This window comes from Choloepus didactylus, chromosome 18 (assembly GCF_015220235.1).
Source record: "Choloepus didactylus isolate mChoDid1 chromosome 18, mChoDid1.pri, whole genome shotgun sequence".
Classification (NCBI taxonomy): domain Eukaryota; kingdom Metazoa; phylum Chordata; class Mammalia; order Pilosa; family Megalonychidae; genus Choloepus; species Choloepus didactylus.
In genome coordinates this window covers 2,171,252-2,180,583 of record NC_051324.1, presented here as the reverse complement: position 1 = coordinate 2,180,583, position 9,332 = coordinate 2,171,252, and the positions used below count along the sequence as shown (strand labels likewise).

Sequence of the window (9,332 nt, the reverse complement as noted above, 5' to 3'; positions counted from 1 at the left end):
GTGGGGGAACCAGCTAACCGAAGCCCCTGAGCCCCCGGCTGCCCTGACCCCCCTCCCCTGCCTCCCACGACCCCCTGGATTCTGGGCTTCGGGTCCTCCTTGGACGGGCCTGGTCGGCTCCCCACTGAGCTCAGGAGTCCTGCTCTCCCGCTCGGGTCGAGTCCAGGGGGTTCAAGAGAATGAAGGAAGACACATTCCTCCCCCAGACAACCGAGGTGCCAGCCCCGTGGGGTCCTGATAGGCTCTCAGGGGCTGGAGGTGTTCCTGGTGTCCCCCGCTGCGGAGAAGGGGCGCATTTTACACCCCCCATCTGTGGGGTGGCAGGGCACCCCGTGGCTCCATCCCCTGCCTGTCCCCAGTGGATCACGGACCACGTGGGCTGGAGGAGAGGACAGGGCAGCTCGGGCAAAACTGATGCCAAGTGACAGCTCTGCTGGGCAGAATGGTGGGTGAGGGGTGAGCTGCATTCCCAGCACACCAGGGGGTGCTGCTGGAGGTGGGGAGGGGGTGCAGGAGGGGGGCTGGGGGAGTCTTCCCGCGTGTCTGGGCTCCTGGCCCCAACTTCAGCCCCCACCTACCAGGAAGCAGCCCGGGGAGCGTGCCAGCCCCTGCCTCACGCCCCATCGGCCCCTCGCTAAGTCCCTGCTCTACGAGCCTCCATTGCTTCATCTGTAAAATGGGATTGCTGTGGGCAAAGCAGGGGGCCTGGGCACAAGCACGTGTCCTGGCCAAGGCATCCCCCCTCACTGTCCCCAGGCCCCCTTCCTCATGGCCACTGGTGACAAAGCAGCCCCAAACCTCCTGCGGCTTCCTGGCGCCTCCGGGAGGCAAAGTCATGCACAGGTGACTCCCTGGAGCCGGGGCCTGTCCCGTCCCCTGCGGGGCCCCCGCTCACCACCCTGGCCGCCGTGGCCGCCCTCCCCTGCGCTCCCCCCACCCCTTACTCATTAGCCAGGCTGGGAGGCCTCCCGGGGTGGTGCAGGGGCAGCTCGGCCGGCGGGCCTGGCACAGCCAGCGGGGAGGGCGCGCGTGCAGGGTGTCTGGGTCCCACGTGCGGAATGGACGGTCCCCAGGAACCAGTCCCCCCGGGCCCAGGGGGCCGCTGCCCAGCCCTCCGCAGGCTGGTGCCCGTCGGCTTCGGGGCTGAGGCGTGGACGCTGTTTGTCCTTTCCGGACCCCTGGTAAGCAGCTGGGATCGGGGGGCAGGCAGGGCGGGAGCCAGGCTGGGGGCAGCTGCTGCCCAGACACGGCCTGGGGGGCCCGGAGGGTGGTGGCCGGGTCCCCGCTCAGAGGGGCTGGGCTCGCCCTCATTTGGGGACCCCTCAGAAGGCCCTTGAAAGACCCCACAGCGCCACTTGGGGCCCTTTAATGCATGGAGCCTGGGGACCCCCGACGGTGTTCACAAGGAGAAGGAGGTGCCTTCTGCCTACTTTATTTCCAAAGTGGAAATAGCTTTATTTTTTCCCTCATCATAAAGAGTAATAAATACGTGCTCCCTGTAAACATTTCAGACAATATGAGAAAAGTTGTAAAGAAGAAAGAAATTCATCTCCAATCCCACCACATGGAAACAACCATTGTTAAGATTTTGGTGTCTTTCATTTCACTCCTTTTTTTCTGGTTTACGGCCCAAACAGATTATTACTGTAACAATATCCGTCGTGCACCAAATCCTCGTGCCAGGCTCGGGGCAATTGCACCTCTGGGGAAGGGACAGGCCCAGAGGCCAAGCCGGGCGCCCGGCTGCCGAGAGAGAAGGGGCAGGACGGGGGCAGGGGCTCGCCTTCCAGCCCAGGGCCCCCGGGGAGCCTGCACCCCAGTGGTCACCCCCACAGTGGCTCTGTCAGGAGCCATGCTTTTTGTTTGTCTGTTTTTGAATTTTTTTCTTTTTTAACACAATTATTATGGAGATACAGTCACACACCACGCAGTGCATCCACAGCGTACCATCAATGGCACGCAGTGTCGTCACATAAATCAGCTTCATCACCACAATTTCAGAACATTTTCATTGCTCCAGAAAAAACAGAGAGAAAACACCCGACGCCTTTATCCCCCACCGTCACTGACCCCTAGCATTGGTGTGGTACGTTTGTTACCGCTGATGAAAGAATGTGAAGATGATTCTGTTAACTCTAGTCCGCAGTTTGCAATAGGTGTGTTTGCTCCACGTACCCCTCTGCTAGTAACTCCTAGTGTTAGTTTCGTATGTTTGTTCTAGTTCATGGAGGAAATTTTAAATATTTGTAGTTAATCACAGTCATCCACCACAGGATTTACCGAGTAACAGAGTCCCATGCTTTAACCTCTGGCTTTCCTTCTGGTGACATCCATGACTCTAAACTTCCCCAATCAACCTGTTCTAAAAAAATTTTTCATGGTAACAAGTATATGACACAAAACTTCCCATTTTAACCACTACGATGTGTACAACTCAGTGACGTGCACCACACTCACAGCGGTGCGCCCCCATCACTGCCGTCGGCTACCCAAACTTTCCCACCACCCCAGGAACTCTGCACCCATCGAGCAGCAACTCCCACCCCCCGTCCACCCCTCTCTGTCCCCTCCAGTCCAGTTTCCCCACGGAAAGGTAAGTCTCCCGTGTAAGTGGAATCAGACAACAGCTGTCCTGCATCTGGCTTATTTCGCTCAGCGTGTCTCCACGGTTCATCCGTGTTGTCACACGCACCAGAACCTCATCCCCTTTGGTGGCTGGATAATACTCCGCTGTGTGGCTGCAGCGCGTTGCGTTCACCCGGCACCTGGGGAGGGACCCTCGGTTTGCTCGTCAGGAGACACCTGCCCAGTGGACCCCGGACACAGGGGATCCCTCTCGGCCCAGGGCCGGGCGGTGGCGGAGAGGGGCTCTGCCAGGGGGACGAGCGGGACCGGGCGGGGCGCGGTGCAGGGTGGGCCCGAGGCGGCAGCGGGACCCCCGGGGCTGGGGCAGGAGCGCGTGGCCGTCCGGTCTGACGCGGGCCACCGTCCTCAGTTCCTCTTCCAGATGCTGACCTTTATGATTCACGTGGTGAGCACGGTGTTCTGCGGGCACCTGGGCAAGGTGCAGCTGGCCTCGGTGATGCTGGCGGTGGCTGTGAGTACCCGGTCAGCCCAGAAGGGGCATTTCTTGGGGTTTCTCCACTGGACGGCCCCCGGGTGGTGGGTCAGGTGGGAGATGCCAGCCACCAGCCACCAGCCACCAGCCGAGGCTCAGAGATGTGACCCAAAGGCTGCACACGGGGAAGGGCCCACCCAGCGTCACGGGGCACCTGAGGGTGGAGCCGGATCAGAGCCGCCACGGCCACCGTCTCCCCTCCTGGGCAGCCTCCCCGGGCCCAGACTCCCCGGCCTCGCCCTGGCACAGGGTCCCCTCCGCGGCCACACCTGACGTGCCCTTGTCTCCCCCCCCACCGCGAGCGGCTCCAGTTTGTCAACGTCTGTGGGGTGTCCGTAGGATATGGCTTGTCCTCGGCATGTGACACCTTGATGTCCCAGGTAGGTGGCCTCCCGGAGCTGGCCGGAGACCGTGCGGTGCCCCACTGCCCCTCTCCGAGGACCGGGGATTGTTGGGGACACAGACTCGCCCCTCTGAGGCTCTGGGCAGAGAGGAGCAAGGGGGAGAAAGTGGTTCCTGGCCTGGCCCTGGGGAGGTCACCAGGCAGAGAAAACACTGGAAACCCACCCCTCGTGCCCTCGGTCCTCACTCCCCTGCGAGGGTGGGCACCGGGTCACAGGCTGGGGACGCCCGGCGGGGACCCACATTCGGGGGGCTGCAGCGGGGCCAGAGTGGGGGACGCAGCTGTTTCCGGGGCCCTGAGTTTCCCAGGGCTGCTGTCGCTAAGCCCCACAACAGAAACGCGTGTCCCACCGTCGCGGGGCCCGGAGCCAGGTCGGGGGTCGGCCAGGACGGCGTGACACCCCACTGTCCCTGCTCTGCTCCCCGCGGCCCGGCCTCCCCTGTCCCTCCGTCCCTGTCACGTTTCCTTTAGGGACACCCGTCGTCTCGGATCAGGGCCTCTTAACTAATCACATCTTCAGAGACTCAGAATAAGGTCCCGGTCCCAGGACGGGGGTCAGGCCATGAACCCCTCTTTTGGGGGGACACACACTTTGGCCCCTAACCCTGGGGTTCTGGGTTCACGGGGGACCCGGGTCTGAAGCCAGGGTGGGGGGCGGCCTGACCCGGGTCCCCCGTCCACAGAGCTTCGGGAGCCCCAACAAGAAGCACGTGGGGGTGATCCTGCAGCGGGGCGCACTGGCCCTGCTGCTCTGCTGCTTCCCCTGCTGGGCGCTCTTCCTCAACGCCGAGCTCATCCTGCTGCTCCTCGGGCAGGACCCGGCCGTGTCCAGGTAAGCGGGGCCCTGGGGGTCCCCGAGGAAGCCCCTGCCCACCCCCTGCAAGCCCCGAGCGCAGCCCCCGGCTCGGGGCCCCGGAGCGTCGCTGTTCCCGCTGCGGCCAGTTCTAACTGTGGAGCCGACTCAGGCTTGCAGGCTGCGTGCACGTAGTAGGCGCTTCGTGAATGCTTTCCCAGGACGGGACGGGCGCGCTGCCCTGTATTCCAAACGGGAGGCCGAGGACCAGCCCTTCGCATAAACCCACGTAGCTCAGGGTCACCTTGGGACAGGCTGGGTCATCTTGCAGCACGCGCCCCACACTGGGCTGCTGCTGCGCCGGGTCTTGCTTTCTGCTCCCCGTGAACCACATGGGACCCTGAGTTGACGTTCCCCTCTCTGAGGCTGCTGGGGGTGGGGTGAGGGGTGCGTGGCTCCATCCCGGCCCCTGGCCCCGCATCCCAGAGCGGCCACCGCGGCGGTCCTGGCTGCACTGGGTCACGCGGGGCCTCCTGCTCCCGCAGATTGACCCAGGACTACGTGTCCATCTTCATCCCCACGATGCCGGTGAGTTCCCCGCCGGCTCCCGCACCCCATCCTCTCCGGGGGGCACAGCGCCGGGGTGAGGGCAGCTGGGAGCTGACACACACACACACACACACACACACACACACACACACACACACACACACAACTCCCGATGGGCTCAGTATGTGTATATTGCGTTATAACCTGCTTTTGCCCTCTTGGTGGGATTACACAGACATCTACAATACCAATTTAAAATGCTGCAGAGTATCATATAGTCATGCCTTGATTTATTCCAACAATCCCCATTTGCTAGATATTTAGGTTGTTTTCAGCATGTACTATTATAACAAGACTGTGATAAACATTCTTGCAGAAAAACGTGAACATCAGTAATGATTTCCGTAAGATGCACTGTTGGAAGTGGAGGTGCTTGGCCAGGGGCTTTCGATACATCTCGCTAAATTGTACCAATTTCGACTCCCACTATTGATGTAGGAGAAAACCACTTTCCCAGCCCTCATCAATCGGGAGAATTATAAAAATCTTTTCTACCAATAGGAAATAAATCATTTAAAAATACATTTCTTTTATTGCCAATGATGTTGAACATTTTTCATACATTATTTGGTCATGTCTTTGTCTTTTGTGAATTGTCCATATGCCCTTTGCTTATTTTAGTGGGTTAATCATTTTCTAATTATTATAATTTTATTAAGTAAGATCTTAATGCTTTATCCTCTTGTCACAAATATTTTTCCATTTGTTATTTGCCTTTCAATTTTTTTACATTTTTGATGTAAACAATCTTTATTTCAGTGTAATCAAATCCAGAAATCCTTTCCTTTGTCTACTTTGATGAGCTTTTTTTGTTTTGCCATTAAAGACAGCACTGCAGTAAATATCCTCATAACAAATTTTTGTATATCCACGATGATTTCCTAAAAATAAATTTTAAAAGACTTGCAACAGTTTAGGGTTTCTGATAGATATTCCTGTCCAGAAAGGTGGCACCAATTTATAATCTCCCTATAAGTTTAATATGAGAATGAATATGTTCGTAAACCCTTCGTATTATCATTTTTGTCTATTTAGTGGCTAAGAAAATGCTACCTCTTTTTTTATTTTTTAAAAACTTTTTACCTTAAAATACTTTCAAACTTATAAAAATAATACAAATCTCATACAGAGAACTCCAATATATCCCTTATATCCCCAGATACCCAGATCTACTATTTTAATATTTTGCTACATTTGCCATATCATTCTGTCTATCCATTCATCTATAATCCATCTATTGATCCATCCATCTGTCAGTCAGTCTATTTATCAGTCCATTTGTCTGGACACTTGGGTATAGGTTGTGTACATCATGCTTCTTGAATACTTAATAGTGCCATGTATATTTCCTAAGAACAAGGACATTCACTTATGTAACCACCTTAAGGACAGTTATCAAGTCAAGAACTTTAACACTGATGTAAAGCTTACAGTCTATATTCCAATTTTTCATGTCTCAATAATGTGCTTTTGAGCCTTCTCTCCTCCCTTGCTAAATTCCATCTAGAATTATGCATTGCATTTAATTGTCATTGTCTCTTTCATTGTTCTCTCTTTTTTTAAGCATATAGTTGCTCATAGTATCTTCTCATTATCTCCTTAATTTCTGCAGGGTCGGTAGTTATATTTCCTTTCCCATTTCTGATTGCATTTATTTGCATCTGCTCTCTCTTTTTTTTTTTTTTTGTTAGCCTAGCCAGTGGTCCATCGATTTTACTGATTTTCTCAAAGAACCAACTTCTGGTTTTGTTGATTCTCTCTATTGTTTTCCTGTTCTCAATTGCATTTATTTCTGCTCTAATCTTTGTTATTTCTTCCCTTCTGCTTGCTTTGGGGTTAGTTTGCTGTTCTTTCTCTAATTCCTCCAGGTGAGCAGTAAACTCTTCAATTTTTGCTCTCTCTTCTCTTTTAATATAGGCATTTAGGGCAATAAATTTCCCTCTCAGCACCGCCTTTGCTGCATCCCATAAGTTTTGATAAGTTGTGTTTTCATTGTCATTTGCCTAGAGGTATTTACTAATTTCTCTTGTAATTTCTTCCTTTACCCACAGGTTTTCTAAGAGGGTGTTGTTTAGCCTCCATATGTTTGTGAATTTTATGACCTTCTGCCTTTTATTTATTTCCAACTTCATTCCACTGTGGTCGGAGAAAGTGTTTTGTATAATATCAATATTTTTAAATTTGTTGAGACTTGCTTTGTGACCCAACATGTGGTCTATCCTAGAGAATGTTCCATGAGCACTTGAGAAAAAAGTGTATCCTGCTGTTGTTGGATGTAGTGTTCTATAAATGTCTGTCAAGTCTAGTTCATTTATCATACAATTCAACATCTCTGTTTCTTTAGTGATCCTCTGTCTAGATGTTCTATCCATTGATGAGAGTGGTGTATTGAAGTCTCCAACTATTATTGTAGAGGTATCTATTTCTCCTTTCAGTGATCGCAGTGTCTGCCTCATGAATTTTGGGGCATTCTGGTTTGGTGCATAAATATTTATGACTGTTATGTTTTCTTGATGAATTGACCCTTTTATTATATATAGTGTCCTTCTTTGTCTCTTTTAATTGTTTCACTTTTGAAGTCTAACTTGTCTGATATTAATATAGCTACTACCGCTTTTTTCTGGTTGTTGTTTGCATGAAATATCTTTTTCCAACCTTTCACTTTCAGTCTATGTTTGTCCTTGTGTCTAAAGTGAGTTTCTTGTAGACAGCATATAGATGGGTCCTGTTTTTTAATCCATTCTGCCAGTCTGTGTCTTTTTATTGGGGAGTTTAATCCATTTACATTTAGTGTTATTACTGTAAGGGCAGTACTTTCTACTACCATTTTGTTTTTTGGAATTTATATGTCATATCTTATTTTTTCCTCTCCTTTTACCTTTCCTGATAATCTTCATTTCTGCACTCTTCTCCAACCCTCTCTCTCCTGTCTTTTCCTATCAGCCTGTAGCACTCCCTTTAGTATTTCTTGTAGTGCCAGTCTCTTATTCACAAACTCTCTCAGTGTCTGTTTGTCTGAAAATGTTTTAATCTCTCCCTCATTTTTGAAGGAAAGTTTTGCTGGATATAGAATTCTTGGTTGGCAGTTTTTCTCTTTCAGTATCTTAAATATATCATGCCACTGTCTTCTTGCCTCCATGGTTTCTGCAGAGAAATCTGTACATAGTCTTATTGACCTTCTCTTGTATGTGATGGATTGCTTTTCTCTTGCTGCTTTCAGAATCCTCTCTTTGTCTTTGACATTGGACAATCTGACCAGTAAGACTGGAGTAGGTCTATTGGGATCTATTCTATTTGGGGTATGCTGTACTTCTTGAATCTCTAATTTTCTGTCTTTTATATTATAAGAGTTGGGAAATTTTCAGTGAATATGTCTTCTATTACTCTTTCTGCCCCCTTTCCCCTCTCTTCTCCTTCTGGGATACCCATAACACATATATTTGTGCGTTTCATGTTGTCACTCAGCTCCCTAAGACCCTGCTCATATTTTTCCATTTTTTCACCATCTGTTCTTTTGTGTGTATGAATTCGAATGACCTGTCTTCCAGTTCACTGATCCTTTCTTCTGCCTGTTCAAATCTACTGTTGTGTCCCTCCATTGTGTTTTTCATTTCCTCCATTGTGGCCTTCATTCCCATGAGTTCTGCCATTTGTTTTTTTTAAGTTTATGAATTCTTCTTTATGGTCAGCCAGTGTCTTCTTTATATCCTTCAGCTCTTTTGCTATATCTTCCTTCATTTCATCAAATTTATTTAGCATTAGTTGCCTCCACTCCTGTGTCTCAGCTGAGCTATTAGTTTGTTCCTTTGGCTGGTCCATGTTTTCATGTTTCCTGGTATGGCTTGTTATCTTAAGTTGTCTAGGCATCTGATTTTCTTGATTAGTTTATTTTGGAGCTTGTTTTCTGTCTTTTACCTAGTGGTTTTCTTGTTGGTTGGCTTTGTTCTCTGGCCTCTGTTATTCAGTTCAACTTATTCTAGACCTCTAACTTAGGTTCTATTTAGTTGATCAGAATTTTTCCCCTCTTGTTTTTTCTGTTTCTTGCTCTGCCTCTATGTAACCTTTTTGTGAGTGGGTCTCCTCAGATATGGTCGACCGTAGTCAGATTTTCCCAGTCTAGTGAGGCCCAGGTCTCATTGGGAGGGTATGGAGTTTTCCTGAGAATGAGACCCTCCTATGAGGCCTTTAGAATTGGTGCTTCTCCTCTCCTGTCCAGCAGGTGGCGCTGGCCAGCCCGCAGCTCCCCCACCAGTGTAAGGAGGTGTGGAGACTTTAGTTCTCCTGGTGACTCTGATCCTGTCGGGGGTGTGGCTGACTGAAGCCAGAATCTGAATTCCAGCCCCTGGGGTCTGAGTTCCCAGAAGGAGGACTGCCAGTTGAGCTGGACCTCCCTCCACTCTCCCAATCCT

At 51.0% G+C, this 9,332-nt stretch overlaps 1 protein-coding gene across 4 annotated transcripts in view; it reads left to right on the top strand.

The window, feature by feature from the left end:
• Positions 1 to 966: 966 nt before the first annotated feature.
• SLC47A2 (solute carrier family 47 member 2) overlaps positions 967 to 9,332 on the top strand; it is a 30,891-nt gene continuing 22,525 nt past the window's right edge. For 2 of the 4 annotated variants that reach the window (XM_037810603.1, XM_037810602.1), the window contains exons 1-5: positions 967 to 1,181; positions 2,996 to 3,097; positions 3,328 to 3,498; positions 4,205 to 4,353; positions 4,860 to 4,902. In XM_037810603.1, the coding sequence (XP_037666531.1) occupies positions 1,059 to 1,181; positions 2,996 to 3,097; positions 3,328 to 3,498; positions 4,205 to 4,353; positions 4,860 to 4,902 (588 nt within the window). In that variant the 5' untranslated portion in view covers positions 967 to 1,058. The remainder of the gene's footprint in view (positions 1,182 to 2,995; positions 3,098 to 3,327; positions 3,499 to 4,204; positions 4,354 to 4,859; positions 4,903 to 9,332) is intronic. The other 2 variants (XM_037810605.1, XM_037810604.1) reach the window with 2 other exon arrangements.